Raw genomic sequence first — 23,744 nt, forward strand, 5'->3', positions numbered from 1 at the left:
AAAAGGAATTATCTTACCTGAAAGACCCCAGGATAGAGTGAGAGAATATAAACTAAGTACTGAGGAATTATAATTGGTAGTGGCTATCCAGTCAAGTCTATTTCACTGTAAAAAGGAGAATGAAAAATAAAGGAGTGGGCTCAAGTTAACTGAAACCCACATGTGCTGAGATCTCAGAGAAGGGAGACCTCTATTCCTCCCGAGCTCTGTGAGGGAGAACTAAAGGTCAAGAAAATACATGAGACTGTGTTGGTGCTGGCAAACGAAATCTAAATACATGACATTGTGGAACGTAGAGGTTCTGGATCATTATGATGATAGTGAAGATAGTATTAACTATAATATGAAACTGAAATTATTTCATTAATGTGCAGATTACAAAGGAAACTAACCCAGTTTTATGTTCATCTCAATTATTTTATGTCACAATTATATTCCTTTTATACACCTGGTTGTACAGTTTAGTGTATGCAGTTTAAGAGAAAGACAGTGTTTAGTTCTTAAAAAGTTGAAGCTGGTAATGTTTTTAATACCCTGAGAGAAATAAAAATGGTTTTTCTTTTTGTCATGAACAACTTCTGAGAAGAATTTTCCAGAGGAAATACTGGTTGATTCAGTGTGTGAAAGTTCAAAGTAGGAACTTTGCTAAAGCTTGAGTAACATGCTATAACTATGAGTGGAAAAATTCCAGAAATTAACCTCAACATGTCTCTCTTTTACCTCATTTAGAGCCCACTTCATTAAAAATTCCTTGATGCAAATAGGGATTGAATAGACTTTTGGTTACAAATCATGTTTAGGTGTACACAGAATCCCCTTGATGATGGTGCTTAAAAGGGCATATCTCATTTGCACTTCATTGAGGGTGTGTCCGACATGGAACTTAATCAGAAAAATCGACAGTTTCTATATCTCAAATGCATAAAATGTACATATTCATTTGAAAAAAGGCAGCTTTGAAATATTTTAATCTATGGTTTTTAATTTATTTGGCGATAGTTAATTTATTATAGGAAACTGTCAATGAAGTGAGTTGATCATTGAGGCTAGGGAGAGAATTTTGATCATTCCCTGTTTTATTCTTAAATAATTGGATAAGTATGTTACTTATTAACACATTTGTTTTCATCTGAAGAAACAATAGCTAACTACTGCTAGATACTGAACACTGAATTAAACAGAATAATGTCAATTCTAGTGCTGAAGTAAGTGCTAAAAGTATTATAATTTGCATATTTCACTCATGGTATACCTAGATGGGTAGACTGTATTCCATTACAAAAGCCTGGTTGTGGCCACAATGGCTTATACCAATTTTGAAGTAAGTAGGGTATTTTATGAGCTAATTTGTATATAATTGTCCATGATGCCCTCTTAGCTATTTAAATGCAATATTCTATGGAAATAAATTATAAATGTGGTGTGATTTTGGATGCAAAATGTTTTGTATGATATATTTTTCAGTACTACACATTAGTTAACATTCTGACTTGAGCATCATGCAGTATATACACTAGGGATGTTAAATAATGATTAATTTGCTAGTCAAGTAGTTGATGGAATTTCCATTGACTACTCGACTAGTACTGAGCACTTCTGCATTTGGCTGGGAACTTGTACATTTCAAAGCTGACATGCGGCACGGAAACCAGGGTATTCCCCAGCTGACCCTAGCTCTGTGTGGCACTGCTGCTTTGAAATGCCTAATACAACCCGGGATCAGCTGGGGACTTGCCAGCTGACCCCAGGCTCCGCACGGCATTTCAAAGTGGCAGCGCTGCATCCCCAGCTGATCCCGTGTGGCACTGCATCTTTGAAATGCCGTGAGGAGCCTGACACTGGGCTCCCTGTGACATTCAAAACGGCAGCGCTTCACAGAGCAGCTGACACCGGGCTCCATGCGGCGCTGCCGCTTTTAAGTATCCCCCTCACATTCCCCCATCCCTTGCTGCCTCTATCTGATAGAAGGAATCAAGGTGTGGGAAGCGACTAGTCGACTATCCAATAAGCATTTGCTTATTGGATAGTCAACTAGTCCTTTATATCCCAAATATACATTGGTTGATGTATGTAAATATGAGCTATTTTTAATGTTTTCAGAAACACTATGTTCTGATAATTAAAGGACCTATTTTTCCCAGGATTTAGAATTGTTTTTGTAACATTTCTAAGAAGAGGGAGGAAGTTGATAAACCATATTCTGTTCTCTCTTCTTTTTGGCCTGATCTCTTACTGCTAATTGATTTGCTTTCCAAAAAGTAGGTGTGTATGAAATTTGACAGTGCCACTGAATTGGGAGTTCCACTATTTTTGCTCCTCCTAGGGAGTGAAAACCTAAAGAAAACCAAAACAGAACTCTTGTTCTGTGTAATTGCATGGGGGTTCTCATAAAGTCCTGTTTTAAGACATGTTCCTGGGCAAACAGAGGTGGTTACAATTGTCAGTTCAGCTTAGTCTGTCTATGTGCTAGGGTTAGGAAAACTGTTTTATATAAATGACGTGCTTGGGTTTTCTGTTTCTGTTTTGGCAAATTCTTACTCATTAGGTTTTGCCTTTCCAATGACAAAACATTTAAATTGATTCAGGGCTGCCTTCTGATCTTGCAAATTGACAGCATCATCTCTCCACGGGGACTCCAACCTCTGCAGAAGGGTTTGAAAGACTTTGGCATACTAGGACCTCATGGATAGGAGAAATGTCGTCTGATAAGCTTTTAGCATGCCTATTGGAACGTCTTTGGTATGTTTTTCCCCCTGTAATGCTTTTACCTGTAGAATAAATGTGCTAGTTTGTAAGGAGTTGTGTAGTAATCTTTAAATGTTGGTAATACACTATTTAGGAATACTTTTAAAAAGGATAGAGAATAAGACAGATATAAATCCATGGTATACCCACATCTTGAATACGGCACACAAGTGTAGTTGCCTCATCTCAAAAATAATATATTAGCATTGGAAAAGGTTCAGAAAAGGGCAACACAAATGATTAGGGGTTTGAAATGGCTCCCATATGGAGACAGATTAAAAATGGACTTTTCATCTTAAAAGAGACTAAGGGGGAATATAATTGAGGTCTGTAAAATCATGACTGGCGTGGAAAAAGTGAATAAGGAAAAGTTATTTACTTATTCCCATGACATTAGAATTAGAGGTCACTAAATGAAATTAATAGGTAGCATATTTAAAAAAAATAAAGTTTTTCTTCATGTAGCGTGTCGTCAACCTGTGGATCTCTTTGCCAGAGGCTGTTGTGAAGACTAGGATGTTAACAGTGTTCAAAAAAGAACTACATAAATTCATGGAGGTTAGGTCCATCAATGGCTATTAGCTGGGATGGGTAGGAATGGTCAGAGGCTGGAAATGGATGACGGGAGAGGGATAACTTGATGATTTCCTGCTCTGTTCACTCCCTCTGGGGCATCTGGCATTGGCCACTCTCGGAAGACAGAATACTGGGCTAGATGGACCTCTTGGTCTTATCCAGTATGGACATTCTTATGTTCTTATTACTGGTCTTCTGTGAGAAAGCAAACCATTGTCTGAAAAGTGCAGAGGCAGCTTCAAGATTACAAAATTTAGAATGAATGGATAAACCACAGCTAAACAACAAAACTGCCCACAATTTGCCATACTTCCCTGTATCCTGCAACACAGGTCATGTACAAGGCTCCCCCTAAGCTATGTGCCCTGCAACTGCTTAATAAGAACTGCTTAGGGCTGCTGTGCACAGAGCTGCTGCAGCTGGGAGAGAGGTGCTTTGCGAAAGTTCTTCCTGTATCTCCAGCAACATGGATCTGCTGCAGCTGGGAGAGAAGTGCACCTCCTCCAGCCTAACTCAGCCTTACTGGAGCTGCCACGGCTGGCAGAGAGGTGCCTCTCACCTGTCCCGGAGCTGCTGCGGTGAAAGAGGATTGAGGAGGGAGGGGGAAGGTGCCCTTTCTTCTGGGGAGGCTTTTACCCAAAACCCCTAATTCCCAACCCCATTCTAGATCCCACGTCCCCAACAACAGTCTGCACTCCAACCCTGGGGCCCCCTCACCCGAAATCCCTCATTTCCAGGCCCATCCTAGAGCCCTCAGCCTGCTCCTACACTCAAAGCTCACCCCCTTTGCTGGTCATCCATGTGCACTATTAATTTTGTTATGTTCACAAATATGGAGGTAATGTGTTGCTCATCCTCTCCATATTACTGCACATAACAAAATTCACTCTGTACATGGACATAAAAAATTAGAGGGAATGCTGGTGGCATTGTGTTTTGAGAGTATACATTCCCTTTTCCCCCCACCCACCTTTTGAACTGTGATGATGAGTTGTGTTTTTGTCAGTAATGGAGTATGTAGTTTTGTTCTTTGCTTGCCCATTGGTTATTTGAATTTTTTTTAAACCAAAAACCTAATTTATATAGCGTATGTGCCAAGAAACATGGCATATAAACAACATTGGAAGTGCATTTTTAAAAGTTGAAAGGGAGGACATTTCATGATGTGTATTATCTAAAGGGTTCAGTATCATAAGTTTAAAGTGATTGTATTACTCCACAAGTAAAGCCACAAGTAAATTAGGGAATTCTTCTGATATGAATGCCAGCATGTACACAACTCTATCGTCTATTTATGCCATGTATTTTACCAAAACTATTTTACAAGTGTTTTAAGGCATTATAAAAACGTGTTACTATTTTCCACAGCACATGGCATATAAAAACAGATTTCTTTAATTCCATCACTCCCAACTATACAGGTTTTTTAAAGAGATTAATTGTGACTAGCAAATTTTAGAAATGACTAAAGACTAGGGGTACGTCTAGACTACATGCCTCTGTCGCCAGAGGCATGTAGATTAGGCTACCAGACATCGGAAAATGAAGCGGCGATTTAAATAATCGCCGCTTCATTTAAATTTACATGGCTGCCACGCTGAGCCGACAAACAGCTGATCAGCTGTTTGTCGGCTCAGCGTGATAGTCTGGACACGCGGGTGTCGACATCAAAGGTATTTGTCGACCACCCAGGTAAACCTCATCCCAGGAGGCATACTTGGGTGGTGGACAAATACCTTTGATGTCGACACCCGCGCGTCCAGACTATCGCGCTGAGCCGACAAACAGCTGATCAGCTGTTTGTCGGCTCAGCGCAGCAGCCAGGTAAATTTAAATGAAGCGGCGATTATTTAAATCGCCGTTTCATATTACTATGTCTGGTAGCCTAATCTACATGCCTCTGGCGACAGAGGCATGTAGTCTAGACGTACCCTAAGGCTCAGTGTATTATGATTAAGAAGCAAATGCTCTATACCACTGAAAAAGGCAACTGAGGAACTCCTAAATCTCCAGTTGGATAAAACTCTTGTTTTTAACAATAATGGTACAAGAGAATTGGGAAAGCTTTATTTTGTTTTTCATTTTACTATTTTAAAAGGATCTAAAACCTCATGCATCCACCCATAATCCAACCACTAACTAGGAAGGTTTAGCTTAGAAGTGAGTTAACCGAATAACTTGAGACATCTAGTATGGACAAAAAAGATACCAGATTACTGAATTGACCAGGTTCAACAATTACTGTAGCTTTGACACTAGTCCGTGATCAAATATGGCCCACTCTCTACCTCTAGCCATTGGGGAGCAATTAAAACAAGGAAAACAAAGGAAAACAATAGAAATGTAGCCGTGTTAGTCTGGTGTAGCTGAAGCAGGACATACCACAGGACATACCACACTAATACCAACCCTGGTACCTTCCCTTGCAACAAACCCCGTTGCCAGCTTTGTTCACATATTCACTCTGCTGATACCATTATTGGACCTAACCAAGTGAGTTATAAGATCAAGAACACATATTCCTGCGCATCCAGAAATATAATTTATGCTATCATGTGCCGAAAGTGTCTGTCTGCTGTGTACATTGGACAAACGTCTCAGACACTTCGCCAAAGGATCAATGCCCACAAAACAGATTTTAGACAGGATCACAAAGAAAAAACAGTTTCTTGCCATTTCAACCAGAAAGGACATTGTCTCAACGACTTAACTACCTGCATCCTGCTCCAAAGACCTTTTAAATCTGCACTTGAAAGGGAAACCTCTGAACTGTCATTCATGCTAAAATTCGACACTTTACAAGTGGGTCTCAACAAACACTCTAGTTATCTTACCCATTACAAAGACAGCTTCCCCAATTATCACCTTTAATATCATTAGCCCACAGACATTCCTCCCCACCCCCCGCATTCCCCTTCTGTTCTGAAATTTGATTTGTCCTTTTCATATGTGTTCATTTTTTTAAAATTGTATCCTTTGGTATATATGGTTGTAACTATTTTCTTGCACTATTTGATCTGAGGAAGTGGGTCTGGCCCACGAAAGCTCATCATCTAATAAACCATCTTGTTAGTCTTTAAAGTGGTACATAGTCCTGTATTTTGCTAAAGGAAAACAAATATTTATGTGGCAAGCTAACTTTTACAACAAGATATTGGTTTGCAGTTGTTTTTTGGTTTGAATTGGTTTAGAAACCTCATCAATGGGAGGAGACAGAATAGGTGAAATGTTACAGGTGAAGTGAACATAAATTAATCACATGGATATCTAGTGTGTATGTAAGTTTATTTGAAATATGGTTGTCACCTAAAGACGTAGGAGTCAAGACATACCAAATATAGGAGGAAGGCGAGTCACAAGGAGGAAGGCGAAAATTTGTTCCTCTTGGTTTCTGAGGACAGGACAAGGAGTAATGGGCTTAAAGTGCAGCAGGGGAGGTTTAGATTGGACATTAGGAAAAAATTCCTAACTGTCAGGGTGGTCAAATATTGGAATAAATTGCCAAGGGAGGTGGTGGAATCTCCCTCTCTGGAGATATTTAAGAACAGGTTAGATAGACATCTGTCAGGGATGGTGTAGACGGAGCTTGATCCCGCCTTGAGGGCGGGGGGCTGGACTCGATGACCTCTCGAGGTCCCTTCCAGTCCTGTTATTCTATGATTCTATGATTCTATGATAAACAGATTATTCTCTCTCAACAATAATGGAGATAAGTTGTAGATACTAATATTTTCAAATGTCTACTATTGTTGTCAGCTGTCCATACTACCCTAGCTCTCCTCTTTATTATTATTAAAATTGATTAATGTTTCCTGTTGTTAGTTCTACAAAAATTGCAAAATCCAAAGTTTAATCATTGTTTTACACGTTCCTTCTCTCTCTCTCTCTCTCTCTCTCTGTCTCTGTCTCTGTCTCTGTCTCTGTCTCTGTCTCTCTCTCTCTCTCTCTCTCTCTCTCTCTCTCTCTCTCTCTCTCTCCATAATATGAGCCATAAGAAGTAACGCAAAGACTGGGAACAATTGTCTGCCACAAAACAACCAGCACAGTTAAAACTTAAAAAACATTGTAAACACAGACCTCTTTCTGCCCCATCAGTCTGAGTTTTATCTGAAAAGTGATTTTGAAATGGGATCTCAGGTTTCATCTCAGATTTACTCAGTTTTTCACAGTAACCCTGCTGGTGGCCAACATGGCCAACATGGGATGGCCAGTCCTAAAATAATGAGTTACTATAGTTTGGCTTAGACAAACAAAGAGACTCTGTCGCTGTAACTTATTCTCTGTAGCTTGGAATCGGTATGTAAATGGTTAACCGGTAAGCATTGCCTTATTGGCATGCTTGCTGGGGTAACTGGCCAACCAGCTGCTCTAGCCTAGTCGGGCCAACCAGTTAATAATTTACATGTGATTTTACAACCCTAATTTGGAAGTTGTGGGTGACATATAACCCACACAGGCAAGTTAGTTGTACATTTTCACAAGACAGAAAAAGCCCAGCTTGAGCATCTGTTGCTCACAACAGCTGGAATCATGGATGAGGCTAGATCCTTGTGGTACCTTCTAACTTTATGATTCTCTGAGTTTTAAGTTGTGTAACAGCCACTGTAGACCTCCAAGCCTTGAAAGAGTGAGTGTCTACAGTCTAAGCTTAAGAGAGCCAGGCTTTGTAGCTGGGCTGTGTGGATCAGTCACGGAGGGGGATGCATAATATACACTGACCAGTAGGTGTCTCTTAATTTTCTTGTCTTTCTGTTTTGTGGTGTTTAACTGGAGAGTATCCAGTAATGTTCAGTACAAGCGTTCACATTTTTTTTTGTAGGTCACACCACCTTATAATAGAGAAATTTATTGTGGATCATTTCCCTTGCATAATCCTGCTACCCCAAATATCAATCATATAGCTTCTCTGTAGTAATTACAGTAATATGGAAAATAGTATTAGAAAACTGGGCAATATATTTTTGTTATTGTAATTCAATTTAGTAGCTATAAACAAGAAAGAGGACTGGCATTAAAATAATAGTCAACTTTTCATGGATAGTTTTTGATGCCCAGATTGCAGTTGGGGGACCATTGCTCAAATGTGTCTGCGTACAGTAAAGTGACTTACGAATAGGTCAGAACATCCAGTTCTGGCAGACTAAAGCAGTTTGGCATGAGCAATGAGGTTTGGAGATTATATACATTCTTAATGTATAAATGTACATAGCACAGAATATATTTTCACTATGAGAAGGGTTTGTGTTTGAGGTAAATTCATCTTACTAGAATCTTTTGACAAGAAAGTCAGCAGTAACTGTTATCACATTCTTATATACTTCCTTTGACTTCTAGATACTAGTCACTTAGTAGCATCATTACTTCAGATTATATTTAATTTCCATTTTTCAAATGAACACCATATTTTGAATTGGCCTTGTGCACTGTAATTCAAACAAGACGTTAAAGCAGAGGAACAGAATAACCTAAAATGAGTAAGATACATGAAGAAAAATTTCAGTACTTATTTAAATTGAAAATAATAAATGCCCATTACTGGACACTTTGGGTGAGAGTCTGCATCCTGGGTCCTGAAGAGGATGGACAAAATGACTTACTCATCTGCTTGAGTTCTGTGAGAGGGGTCAACAAATTTGGACAAGGGGGATGCAGTGGGTATAGTATACTTAGATTTCCGAAAAGCCTTTGACAAGGTCCCTCATCAAAGGCTCTTAAGTAAAGTAAGTTGTCATGGGATAAGAAGGAAGGTTCTTTCGTGGATTGATAACTGGTTCAAAGACATGAATCTAAGGATAGGAATAAATGGCTAGAACTTGAACAAAGAGCTAGATAGATTCATGGAGGTTAGGTCCATCAATGGCTATTAGCCAGGATGGGTAGGAATGGTTATCCCTACCATCTGTTTATTTGGAGGTGGGTGACAGGAGAGGGATGACGTGAGGATTAACTGTTGTGATCCCTTCCTCTGGAGCATCTGGTATTGGCTACTATCAGCAGACAGGATACTGGGCTAGATGGATCTTTGGTCTGACCCAGTATGGCCGTTCTTATGTTCTAAATGGGGTTCCTTTTAGAGTTCATCAGTACAGGCAGATGCATGTTCAGAAATATGAAATCTTGGTGCTGTTGAGCTTGTGAATCTCTATCCATGCTATGCTAAAACAAAGTGTAGAAAGTCATTAATAAAATTAAGTAATACCACATCTCTTAAATATTAAAGGGGATTATTTGTCCTTTTTAATTTAAAGAAAACAACCAAGGTAAATTAATTGTTCTGAATCTTTTTTTCTGTTGTTTGTTTTCCCCATTTTTTCACTTAGATATTTTATTCTGCTGTAAAAAGTTGTGTTTGCGGAAATTAAAATTTTGAAAACAAATAGAGGGCAAAGGGGAAAAAGAGGTTTTTTTGGTTAATTTAATTTTATTCAGGATATTTTGATTTTGTAAAAAACAAAAACAAAAAACCCCACCTCTATGATTGACTTTAATTTATAACTTTGTGTTCTATTTGAAATCCTACATAACAAGCTTTCAACATTTTTTGTAGGATCCAGTGAAAAGGCATCTCAGACAGCGTGTCTATTGTGTCTTTTCTCAAATCCACCAAATTAACTACATTTTTCTACCTCGGTCATAGTACTGGCATGTTGATCAGAAGGTTTGGGGTTTTTTTTTTTAAATCAAACAACAAATCAAACTATCAGTTAAGTCAACATAGCTATAGATTGAAGTCTGAGACTTAAAAACTTGGCAAAATTGCATCTGTGATTAGCCAGTAAAGTTATTGAAGATTATGCCAAGTTGGAAACAAAGATTTGTTTCCTGAGCCAAATCTAGTCAGTTAAAATCAATTTGGACATCAATTCTCAGTTTTCTTTGTCCTTATTTTTTCCCCAGTCGAGACATGATAAAACGGAGATTATGAATACAGTGGAAGAAGTAAATGTTACTAAGTCAAAACAGGATACAGTTTAAGGAAATACAGTGGATCACCAATTAGTTGGTACAATAGTTTGATAAAGCGTTTTTTTGGGGGGGGGGGAGGGAGGGAAACTGTTTGTTTTCAGGAATATGGAAAAAGATACAAATAAAGGCTTATTTTATTTTAATATTAAGAATGAATATACTTTCTACTGTCTTTTCCTTAGAGAATCATACAGTTGCCTAATGAATGACTGGGATTGCACCAGCACAAATAGTGTTATAATTTTGTCCATGCTAACCATTTTTTTCTGAGTCCATTTATTCCCCAGTTCACATGAGCTGGAAAATATTTTGAGAGTCCAAGGGAATTATGAGAGAGAAATAAGTCACTGGAAAGCTATTTCTATGGCATATTCTGCTAATGAAGACCAGGCTAAACAACAAGAGTTCAGTTTTGGTAAAATAAACAATTTTTTTGGTAAGGGCACTTGAAGATTAGTTTTCAGTATTTCATGCTGCCCAGGAGAAGCAGTAGAAGGTGATCTGAAAATACATGTGGAGAGCCAGAAACTAAGAGTATTACGGCATGCTGTAGCGCCATTCTCTTCTGCGCATGTTCTAATTGAGAGCTATTGGAAGAAAAATATTGCTAGTGGAGTGCCACTTTTACATCAAGTTACCCCTGACAGGAGATGAATAGAAGTGCGTGTCTGTTCTCATCATCACAGTTCAGGTAGCGATGTAAAATCCTATTTAATTAGGTAGCCAGTTAAAGTTATGTTTCTTCTTCAAGTGCTTGCTCATGTCCATTCATCATGCGTGTGTGTGCTCACCATACGCACTGGTGCCAGAAGATTTTCCCTTAGCAGTACTCATAGGGGCCTGTGTCTCAGTGCTTTCTGTAGTGGCCGTGCTATATAAGACACTCCCAGCCCCTCCTTCCTTAGTTCCTTTTTGCCACCAGTGATGGTACTTGGAATACTCTGCTCCAGCCTTAGCTGTAGCCAGGGCCGGACTGAGGCATGGGCTCGTCGGGCAGCTGCCTGTGGCGCCAACTGATGGAGGGCACCAGATGGCATCTGTAAGGGGCGCGCGGCATCCTTTACAGCTGCCATCAGGCGCCATGTATCCGGCTCCTGCAGTGCTGGCCCCACAGTGCAGGCCAGCAGCGCCCTTCCCCCCACGGCCGCAGGGCCCTGCATGGCCCGGCGTGCGCGCCAGCAGCGCTGGTCAGGCTGGGCTGAGCAGCGCATGCACCGTGCGCCCCGGGGGCAGGCTCGGACTGCGTGCCAGTGGCCATGGTGGGTCTGCGCATGCGCCGTGCGCCCTGAGGGCTGACCCGCACACCCTGGGGGGCGGGCCCATGCTCCACCGTCAGACCAGCGCACGCGCTGTGCGCCCTGGGGCAGCACCGCGCGCCTGGGCCCAGGGCACCAAAAGGGTTCTGGCCGGGCCCTGGCTGTAGCGTTATCATTCCCTCTGTTCGTAGTTTCCTTTTTGTGTTAATAGAGTAGTTAACAGTTAGTTCCCTGTTGGGACTTAGTGTGGGGACAAGGCATGCTCCTTTCCCCTGACTTTTAAGCATGTGCTGCATGCTGCAGGCTTATGCCTGTTAGCGACCCACATGCTGATTGCTTTTGTTATTTGGATGTTGTTTTTTGTTGTTTGCATTTCTTAAAAGTGCAAGATTTGCACTTCTTTCTGCTCCAGGACAATAAGAAAGAGGGGCATTCGATGAAGGGTGCTGCTCATGGACCCTTCCATACCACTGCAAGATCAGACTTGGCACCAAGCATTTCAGCCTTGGTGCGGAGTGCACTTCTGGCACCATCAACTCAGCACTGTTTGTCTTTTGGCACCCAGGCTAAGAAGGCTGCTATGGACAGCTCTCCAGCCTGAAGGGAGAAGGCCAAGAAAGGGAACTGTTCATCAGAATGATCTAAAGACAAGTCCCCAGCGCAGGCAGAAAGTCCCAGTCTGACCTAGTTGCCGTTGGCTGCTATGGACCGGCAATCCCCATTTATGCTGAAGGCCTTCCAAGTGGCACAGGACATTCTTACCATGCTGGGACCATCATCAGTGGGACTAGCCAGCCCAGGCACAGGGGGAAAACGTTGCTTACAACTCGGTTACTGAGCACTTAATGCTTGCTTGTACATTTGGACAGGTATAGGTCTAGCCACGATGTCATGCCAAGGTCTCTGTGTCCCATACCATGGAACACAGATATTTGGAGGCATATGCTCCACAACCGCAGTGGTACTATAGAGAGAGTCTCTTCCCATAGGGTTCTCACCTCATGAGGCATTACTCACCCTCTCTGTGCCTCTGCTTTCTCTGGCACCAGTATGCACCAGCACCGAGTTGTTCTCATCTCCGAACCTGTTCCTACATGTTCTGATTGGTGTCCCGGCACTGGAGATCACCATCCCAGCGCTATCCCTCCAGGGACTGCAGGAGCCCGATTACCAGACACTCCAGGTCTTGTACTCGATCACTAAGATCACTTTTGGCCTCAGGTGTTTATCACCACAAGGCATGTAGAGCATGCTCTGGATCATGGGCCTCCAGACACTTAGATTTGTTTGGAAGCAAACTTTATTCTTTGTGCAACTTTCAGTTATGGATGGTGAAACATCAGGCCCTATTCACACTATGACCTCAACCCATGGCAAACCATTGGCCAAGTTTGAGGCATTGCTCCCCAAAGCATCCAGGAAAGAGTTTAAGGTGCTGTCAGAAGAAGGCTTGGCCACATCAAGGGCAGCTCCTTAGGTGGCAGCAGACACAGTGGACTCAGCTGCATGATTCATGGCTTCCACAATCTCCATGAGAAGGGCCACATGGTTTCTTCTGTCGGGTCTGTCTCTGGAAGCCTAGGATTCAATCCAGGGCCTCCTTTTTGATAGGAGCGGTTTGAAGAATTGGCAGATACCAAGTTACATGGGCTCAAGTACTCTGGCACGACCCTAAAAATAATGGGTCTCTATGTACTGGGACTGTAGTATAAAAAGTTTAAGCTCCATCTGGATCCTTCCTGTCCTTTTCTTCCAAAAAGGGTCAAAATTACAATAGACCACTTGTTTCTGGCCACAGCGCGGCATGGATATATCCTCCAGTTGATTTCTCTCCTGCTTTCTCATGCTCCCTCCCCGTTCCTCTTCAGAGACCCTTCTCGCAAACAGCTTCTCAAACAAGAGATGGTGGAGCTACTCAGCCTGGGAGCAGTGGAAAAGGTGCTGACCAGGTTTCACAACTAGGGTTTTTACTCCTGTTATTTTTTAATCCCCAAGGCCAAGGGAGGGTGGGGTAGTGTTGGGGGTTCAGACCTACTCTGGACCTGCAAGACATGAATCAGTACCTGGTCCACTTCAATTTCTGCATGGTCACCCTGGCAACAGTTATCCCCGACATGGATCCGGGAGACCGGTATACCTCCCTCAGCCTCAAACATGAATATTTTCACATCGTGATCTTCGAGGGACATATATGGTCCCTAAGGTTCAAGGTAGGACAAGGTCACTACCAGTTTGTGGTCCTCTCTTTTGGCCTAGCCACAGTGCTCCGAGTATTTACAAAGTGCATGTTGGTGGTAGCTGCTTACCTTCATTGTCTAGGGGGCTAAGTGTATCCCTATCTGTACAACTGGCTGGCCATGATCGCAGCAGAAGGTCCAGTGAGATGTCAATCTCCTCCTGTCCACATGTTGTTGCCTTGAGCTGCTGGTAAATGAAAAGAAATGCTCCTTAGTTCCTGTACAGAAAATTGAATTTATAGGCCCAGTACTCGACTCTACATCAGCCATGGCATCCCTCCCTTGGGATAGGTCAGAACACTACAGGACCTCATTCGCCAAATGTCCCTCTCCTCGACAACAACGAGGGCGTGATTACTCCTCCTCGGTTGTATTGCAGCCTGCACCTATGTTGTGCCATTTACCAGGCTCAGAATGCACCCTCTTCATCTTTGGCTAGTGTTGGTATACTCTCCAGCAAGGCACCCCCTTGACTGTGTAGTCACAGTACTGCTGCATATCCTTCACTCCTGCGGTGGTAGACAGATCCCCACAATCTCCTCAACCAATGTCTTGTTTTAAGCAACGTCAGCATTTGATTAAACTATTGTCAGATGCCTTGGGCCATGGATGGGGTGCTTAACTTGGAATGCTCCAGACAGAGGTCCAGTGGTCCCAGAATGAGACAGTGTTACACGTAAACGTAAGAGAGCTCAGAGTGGTCAGGAACATGTGGAAAGTGTGTGGGGCCTTAGTTCCAGTACAGAAAATTGAATTTATAGGCCGGGTGGTCTGGGTCCTCACGAAAAGCACGGCAGTCATGTTGTACATCAGAAGACAGGAAGGAGCCCATTCAGCACCTCACTGCAAGGAAGCAGTCAGACTGTGGGAGTTTTGTGCCCTCCACCAAATTTCCTTGCAATCTCATCAACTCTTGGGGATACACAGTGATGTTGTGGACCATCTGAATAGGGAGTTCTCTTCTCACCATGTGTTGTCTCTCCATTCAGAAGTCGCCCTCATGCTCTTCCAGGATTGGGACTCTCCCCATGTATATCTGTGATGTGGCGCAACACAAAGCGCCCCACTTTCTGCTTGCTGATGAGCCTAGATGCAGGCTTCATTTCTGACACCTTCCTTCTTCCCTGGATGAGCGATCTCAGATGTGCGGTTTCCTCCATTCCTGCTGATTAGCAGAATTCTCCAGAAGCTCAGGCAGGACTCTGAGCAGATCATACTGATTAAACCAGCTTGACCTCGCCAGCATTGGTTTAGCTCCCTCATGCGCCTTTTGCAGCAAGCCCCTTGCTTGCTATTGTGCTTTCCGGACTGCTTGTCCCAGGATCATGGTCATCTCCTTCACCCGGACCTTCCGCTACTTTACCTCATGGCGTGGCTGTTTCATGGCTGAGCCAACAGAAATTGCTGTGGTCAACAGAGATACAAAGGGTCCTCTTTGAAAGCAGGAAACCTTCAACTAGATCAAACTACAGGATGAAGTGGAAGCAGTTCTTGGTCTCTGCATCCCAGACAGGAATTGTTCACATGGATGCACTGCTTCAGTTGATCCTGGACTACCTTTTGTATCTGAAAGGAGGTCTCATGCTCTCCTAAATTAAGGTGCATCTAGCCATAATCTCTGCCTTCCATATGCCAGTGCTCAATGTTCTCTCAGAACCTTATGCGTTGCTTCCAAAAAGGCCTGGAATGGGCCTTTCCACAGACGCCAACCCCTCTCTTGCAATAGGATCTTAACCTGGTCCTCACTGGACTTACCTGTCTTCCGTTTGAACCACTGGCCATCTGCCCCCTTTCTATACTGTCGATGAAAGTGGATTTTCTGGTTTCCTTTACATCTGCTAGGAAAGTCTCTGAGCTACGAGCGCTAACATGTGAGCCACCAAATACCATCATCTTCAAGGATAAAGTGCAGGTTAGCCCATACCCGGCCTTCGTCCTGAAGCAGTCTCAATCTTTCATATGGGCCAGGACATCATCTTCCTGGTCTTCTACCCAAAGCCTTTTGTGACCAATGATTAACGATGTCCGCTCACTTTAGGTGTCTGGAGGGCTCTAGCATTCCATCTGGAAAGGATGAAGCCATTCCATAAGTCCACACAGCTGATTGTGGCCTACATGCATAGGATGATAGGCCATCTGGTGTTGTCCCAGAGGATATCCCGATGGATTATCACCTGCATCTGCATATGTTATGACCTTGCAGGCATTCTTGCCCTGGAATTGGACAAGGCTTATTCATCTAGGACGCAGGCCTTGTCTGCAGCCTTTCGGGAGAACATCCCAATCCACAAAATCTGTTGCAGTAATGTGGTCATCAGTACATACCTTTGCAACCCTCTGTATGGTTGATTGCGCAACACGCAAGAAACGACTCAGCCTTCGGTAGAGCAGTGGTTGCAATCTGTATGTTCTTGAGTCTCCTACCTGCCTCCACAAATACTGCTAGTAGTCACCTATGTTGAATGGACATGAGCAATGCATCTCGAAGATCACCAGTTACAGAAATAGATAAACGTTTTTTAACGGGTTAACCAATTAAATGGGATGGAGGGGGGCATCTTCCCAACCACTATGACTGGGCTGAAGTGGCTACGTCTGGTCTCCAACCAGGCTGGAGCACCTCTGCTTTTGGCACACCCCACAGGGCTGGAGCAGCCCCTTTCCCGTGTCCCCCACCAATTATCCGTAACCTTTTAAGTCTCACCTGTTAAGGGTGAGGTTTACTGGTTAACCAGTTACACATTCACATTCCTAGTGTTATGCCGCCAGCTTCATCCCATTGTGGAAAATGGGAATTTAGCCTATCAAAGCTTGCTACCCAAATTATTTTTGGTCAGGAGGGCAACTTTTTGAGGTTGGTGCTGTTGTGCTGCAAGTATGTATTTAAATATATCAAGTTTTACTGTGGTTTGAGTGAACTGTGCTTGAGTTTTTAGTGATTTCAAGAAGTCTAACTGCATTAATGTGTTGAGGCTATAAACAGTTATATATGTCCACTCTCTACTCAACCCATGAAGCCAATGAATATATTTAATAGAAAAGACTACCATTCCAATATGATGCAAGCCTTAAAGCAGGGGTGGGGAACCTATGACCTGGAGTCCAGATGCAGCCTCTGGCTTTCCTGGATCCAGCCCTCAAGGCTCAGGGCTTTCCCAACCACACCCTAGCATTGGGGATCCCACACTGCTGCTCCAGCTCCTGCCACCCCATCACAGGGCTGGAGCACATAAAAACTAGCCTGGGCCCGTCTAGGCTCTGGTGTGAGCTTCTCACTTGTGGGCAGCCCCCAACTGATTTTTCTGTGGATCAGCAGTTCCTGACTCAAAAAAGGTCCTCCCCCCCTCCCCCCATCTTAAAGGAGCATTGTGGTTACTAGTTTCTATGTACTTATAGAAGATGGTCAGGCAAAGGTTATGATGCCAACATTTTTAAACTTTGGGTTATTAGGTGAGGCATAGTCTTCCCACCTTATGACTCTGTCAACAGTGAACACTATTACACTGCTCTACAGCCAAAATGCTTCTGAAATAAATGTAGCCAAACTTTACTAATTCTGGGTAACTGAGAACGAAAATGATGCTTAAAATTGTTGATTGGCTCTAGTTTTCAAGATATGCTATTGGGTCAGTATATACGACCCTTGATTTGCGAATGGCGGAGGATAAGTGAGTTATAAAGGGAAGAGATCTCAATTTAAACCAGAAATGACTAAAATACGTCTTTGACTGGATCTATGAATAAATCTATGACTGGGTTTGGACAGTACTTGCTTTTTAGGCAAAACAATGAATGATGCAATCTGAAACTGACATTGCGTCATACATGATATGAATTGCATCATGTTATTCCTAGAAGTCATGGATGTTTTGCTGCATAATGGCAATGTTTTGCCATCAATTCCAGCTGGTCATTCAGTCCATATGAAGGAAACCTATGACAACATGAAACAACTTTTGAGGTGCATAAACTATGACCAACAACAGTGGCAGCTTTGTGGCGATTTGAAGGTTGTTGCTCTCTTGCTTGGTCTGCAGACTGGATACACAAAGTACTGCTGTTTTCTCTGCGAATGGGATAGTCGTGCAAGAGATTCCCACTACATCAAGATAGATTGGCCACTCCGACAGTGATTGGAGCCTGGGAGGAAAAGTGTTCAGCATCCACCACTTGTTGAATCAAGGAAGATTTTGTTGACACCCTTACACATCAAGCTGGGTCTGATGAAGAACTTTGTCAAGGCCATGGACAAAACACAAGCAGCTTTCAAGTACCTCCGTGGAAAATTTCCAAGGTTAAGTGAAGCTAAGATAAAGGAAGGTGTCTTTTTTGGTCCTCAGATTCGTGAACTTCTTCGAGATGATGCGTTTGACCATGCACTGCGTGGCAAGGAAAAGATGGCATGGAAAGCCTTCCAGTTAGTGGCAATAAATTTTCTCGGAAACAACAAGGCAGAAACTACAGGTTGTTGTTGGAAAACCTCTTCAAGGCATACAAAAGCCTTGGTTGCAACATGTCACTAAAGATACATTTTTTGCACTCTCATCTAGATTTTTTTCCACCGAACTGCGGAGCAGTGAGCGACGAGCACGGCGAGCGATTTCACCAGGACATTGCAACAATGGAGAAACGCTATCAGGGCAAATGGAGCCCATCAATGCTTGCAGACTATTGCTGGACAGTAACAAGAGATGCTCCATTTAATGCATACAAGAGACAAGCCAAGAAGCGCCGAGTAGACACTGAATAGGACTAAACTATGTACATAATAGTTTTTTGCCTTTTGTTTCATAATAAATTGTATTCATATAACCCTTTTGCTGATTTTTAAAGGGTTAGATAAACAGGACAGGTGAAATATTATCATGTAAAGCAACCATAAACACATGAAAAGACCTAGGTTGACAATTTATTATTAAAACTCTACTATCTACACAATATACATAGACATAAAATGTCAAAACTTAAATATCTTGGAAACAGTAGCCAATCAGTTGTTTTAATTGTCATATTTGAATTCAGCACATCAAAATACTTAATAAATAGCACATTTTATCTTTGAAGCAGACGACTTCTAAAAAATTGTAGACCAGTGTTATTTGAGTGCCTACTGAATCTGTATGTTTGTCTATATCTGTAAACTAATATTCAATAGTAAACTCCTCTAAGTTGTATAAAGATTTGAATCTCATCACAGAATTCATATTTACTGGCACTTTGTTGAAGAATTTGCATAAAGATGAAAAGAGCTATTACAAAAGTAGAAGACTGCAAACTACATACTATGGGAAGAGATGTCTTAGAAGAGCCTATATATATATAATATGGGGCTAGGGCAAGGCACAACTGTGGTGTGTGGTATATTATGATATTTATGTGTTACCTTTACTTTATTGAATAAACTTCCTTATGTGCTGATACCGACAATTATGATAATTCCCCCTAAGCTAAATTGGATGTAATTTAATGCTAGTGTATTCTCTGAGTACAACATATCCTCACAAAATCATTTTTCTAAATTATATTTAGAAATTATATTTTAACTCCCTGTATGTATGTAAATATACTCTTGTAAATCTCAATAAAATCAGCCCTAAAAGAAGCAAAACAATTTATCAGAACATACAATAACTTTCCATTGTAAAACATACAAGGGGGGTTGTTACTTTTTGCAGTCAACTATTTTAGTATTTGTTTGCAGTGAAAGCTATTGAAAATATACTTAGACTACTGGTTAAATAATTTACAGGAGTGGGCAAGCTATAGCCCATTGGCTGGATCTGGCCCGTTTATCCTTTTAATCCAGTCCGCAGCCCACCTCTCCGGGACCCTTGGGCACAGAGCAAATCCAAGCCTCTCTAAACAGCTGGCTTCTCCATGTGACTTTCCATGCCAGATGCAGGGGAGTGATGGAGGCTTTGTGGGAGCTGAGATATTATGTTGGGTTTGGGAGGCTGTGTATGAAGCCTACCCCTTTCAGCCTCCCCAGACATGCAGCACAAAGAGCCACATGGAACAGCCAGCTGCTTTTAATTGTCTGGGGATGCTAATGGGCAGGGACACTGCCTATGGGTCCCACTGGGCTGCTGGCTGGGAAATGCCTAGGTAAGTGCCTCCCAGCCGGAGCCTACCTCTGGAACACCATCCCTTCCTGCCCCAGGTTACTGTCAGCGGATGGTCAGGGCAGTGTGTGTGTGTGTGTGTGTGTGTGTGTGTGTGTGTGTGTGTGTGTGTGTGTTACACCCGAGTCTTCAACTGCTTGTATGCAATGTCCCGTCGCAGCGGGCAGCCTAGGGAGGCTGACGGGTGCCCCGAGAAGTTTAACGTCCATGTCTTTAACCACTAGGACCGGGGTCCCTCCACGGTGGGCAGCCAATAGGCTGACAGACTCCCCAGAGTTTACAGGGAGAGCTTATTACATCTCAGATTTTGACTGCTAGGATACATGATCCCTTCGCAGTGGGCAGCCTAGGGAAGACTGAGAGATGCCCCACGGATCTGTCCTCTGGAAGTGACACGATCCAAAAGCCCAAGTTCTCCCTATACCTGTCCCTTATGACCGGCTGGAGTTCTTTTAAATTGTGCTTGGTTCTGTTACAGCAACTGAAGGAGTCAGGTTAAAACTTAACCAGTTACAGGTTTATTAAAAAGGCTTATAAAGCATGTGGTTACAATGGCTATTGCTCTACTTCTTAACTGCTAGCAAATATAGATCTTAAAATGGTTACAAAGGAAAAAGGAAGATAGAAAATAATGGTACCAAGTGACAGCTTAATCTTTAAAGAGCTCTAACACTATGTATATACTTAAACAAAGGACACATACAGGTACAATTTTTACCCCCTTCTGTGCTTCTTGACTCCAGCGGGTCAGGCCAGGGTCGGTCCCTCAATTCCTCGGAAAGACGAATATGAGGTGGGCGTCCCCATGGAACCTCGGGAAGTCAAACACCTTATCCGGCCAGCAGGTAGATGGCAGATCGACGCTCAGAGTGAGTGTGCTGCTGGACCATCTTTATACCCCTAGGGGCCCATTTTCTTTCTTATCTAAGATGCCAAATTGTACTGGTCCGTTTTTGTGACGCCAGTTCTTACAAAGGAGTTTTAAAGAATTTACACTTATAAGAGAGAGAGAACTAAATTAGGAGTACTGGACATTCTTTGTTGTGCAGGAGATTCCTCTCCCTTCCCCCCCCCCCCCCCCCGCCCCCCGGACCAGTGTGTGATCGTATCAATATGGGTTTCAGTCAAGGGCACTCCTCGGCAGCCTCTTGGTCAGCAATTAGTTCGACCACCCTCTTACCTCTGCTTACAGTTGTCCAGGGTTACTGGGTGAGCTGGCATATCTGTGCCTCCTGTCAAGGCTTTCAAAGACTATGCTGTTTTTACTGCTCTGTGTGCCCTGTATGCTTCCAGGCAAGCAAAGATGGATGATACGGGGGACGGGGGGGTTTCAAGTCTGGCTAAAGTTACCGCTCTTTTCTGCCCCAGGTTACCATCCAAACCCTCTGCACCCTCCACCTCCTAGAGTTCACAATTTCCTTCTAGACCCTGCATCCCCTCCTATACCCTTTTTCCAGGCAAGAATCCTCTCTTGCATGCATACTCCCCTCCTGGACTCTGCACCCCAATACGTTGCCACAACCCCCTCCTTGACCCAAACTCCCTCCCACACCCCACACCCTCTCCTGCACCCCAGACCCTTACCCTTAGCTTCTTTCTGCACCCCCTCCATATATAAGTCCAGCCCTTTCCCACTTACCAAAATCTTGAATTGCTCTCCTCATCAAGAATTACTACCCATGTGTGCTCAAGAGTACCTAGTGGTTCAGCTGAACCCGTGCTAGAAGGCAGGGCATGGGGGTAAGGGAGCAATCTTATTTAGGACTACATAGTGCACTTCTCTATTTGAATATATTTATTATGGGATTTAACACCATAGAGTAGACTTATGTGAATTTTTCATGTAGGAATTGGAATCTTTTGACACTTCAGTTTTTGTAATTGTTTGAATTTGTATCAGTGCAGAAAATGAACAAGAAATCTGCAAAAGATCTTGTACATTTAAAGACAAGTGTAAGCCAGTAGAAAAGCCACTACATTTATTCTTGCCTTTTGATTAAACCTTATGTTTAGTACCATCTGTCATTTTTTGCTAATTTGCTAGGGTTTTTTTCCTTTTTGCTTCAATAAAACTGCTACTGACTTTCAACAGTATTCATCCTGAAGAACACTAATGTTTGCAAAACAAAGCTAATGATTGGAAAATGTCAGAAGATAGACCCAAAAGCTGTACAAAATATTTTTGTCCCTGGGATTTTTACATTTATTTGACATCATATATAGAATGTATTGTTTCCCACCAAGCAAAGTCATTTTCAAAGTAAAAATTATTTAAATAATTTCACCTTTTTTGCTTCTCTGCATGTGTGCCGATAATTTTTCTATAAATTTTAAGTCTATTTTACCTTATATTGTCATTGCATATAGATTAATGTGCAGATTTTGCTATTTAAAATTAGATTCTGCTGTTATGAGTATAAATAGTACAGTACATATTATGGAAAGAGTGGACATATAAATAGCATATACTGTAGAAAATGTATATAGCACTGGAGTATGTGAAGTGAAGGTAAAAAAAACCTAGTGTCTTCTTAAAGGAATTAGGTGGATGTGATTCCTTCAAGTAGTGATTTGGCTTTTCTTGAGAACTGTTTTAGTTTTTTCCCTTTGCATACAGATTCTTTAACCTTTGCACCACTAAGATGAAATATCTATATAATGTTCCTAATCTTATTATCTTTTTAATGTTGTCTTGGCACTTTGACTTCTTCCACATTATGACTTCCACCTCTTCACATCAGTGTGTGAATTTCTTGTGGGGGGGAGGGGATTGCTTTTATGTTTTAAACTACTCAGAATTTCCATCTGCTTTTACTTGACTTGTGGTTGTGAAGATCATGCTTGGCCCATGGGATCTTCCAGTGTGCCGAGAGGATGTGGAATTTTGTCAGCCAGTGAAATATGTCTGGGTTTTTTTTCTCTGCAGCTTTCATATACTTCTCATCTTGTGTGGTCCCACTAAACTGAGTATATTTAACAGAACTACTCACCCTCTCTCTTCTTCTGTAAGTTACCTTCTTTTATTCAAAAGGTGTGTGCAGGAAACACGAGAGCCAAAAAATATAATCCTGGCTAAAGGAAGATACAGAGTAGCGTTATATAGAAAAGTACTCCAGGAGTTGCACATTTCTGTTCTTTGGGTGCAGCAGAACATCAGATTTCAGTTGTATACAAAAGTTAGTTGATTTGTTACGTGTCAGAAAACCCCTCAAGGGTGTCTCCTGTTTTGAAATTGGTGTGCTGTATTTGTTTCCAGGCACTTCTGCAGTCAACAGTACAGAAGCAAGAAGAAGCCATTCAAAAACAGTATATAGCTGCAATTGAAAAACACTCATATAAATGTGAGGAACTGCTGAATGCTCAGGTAATACAACCACTTGTCCACACAGCCCACAGGTTTTCATAGACTAACTATATGAATATGTTTTGCAGAACAAAAAGCATTATGATTTTCTTTCAGTTTCAGTGCATTTATTTTTCTGTTTTGTTTGTTTTGAAATAAACGTGTATAATAAAACTACCAAGTTTTCACTATAATATCTTTGAAATAACAGTAATTACGGGCAAAAAGAGATAGGAACTTAACCATAGCTCCTAAATCATTAGAGCTCAGTTGTGCATTATTGCTTTCTAAATTGAATAACCAAGATCCCAGAGGAACATAGCACTAAAGAGAAGAAAGCTTGGAATGTAATATGTATTCCTTTATTAACTGTATAATTTTCTGTAGCTGCAGAGAAAATATTCAATATTTCTTAAGCCTGAATTTTATTTACTATAATGGACTGCAAGCAAAGATCAGATTTCTATGAAACAGACATCAGTAGATGTTTTCTGCAACT

General features: G+C 42.1%; 1 protein-coding gene across 11 annotated transcripts in view; it reads left to right on the plus strand.

Annotated features, from left to right (window-relative positions):
- CCDC91 (coiled-coil domain containing 91) overlaps positions 1 to 23,744 on the plus strand; it is a 518,367-nt gene that overhangs the window by 159,397 nt on the left and 335,226 nt on the right. For 9 of the 11 annotated variants that reach the window (XM_089771314.1, XM_075901346.2, XM_075901383.2 and 6 more), the window contains one exon: positions 23,159 to 23,266. The exons of the other annotated variants lie outside the window; for them this stretch is intronic. In XM_089771314.1, coding sequence (XP_089627440.1) covers positions 23,159 to 23,266 — 108 coding nt within the window. The remainder of the gene's footprint in view (positions 1 to 23,158; positions 23,267 to 23,744) is intronic. 11 annotated transcript variants of the gene reach the window in all.

This window comes from Pelodiscus sinensis, chromosome 1 (genome assembly GCF_052426305.1).
Source record: "Pelodiscus sinensis isolate ZL-2025 chromosome 1, ASM5242630v1, whole genome shotgun sequence".
Taxonomy (NCBI): Eukaryota; Metazoa; Chordata; order Testudines; family Trionychidae; genus Pelodiscus; species Pelodiscus sinensis.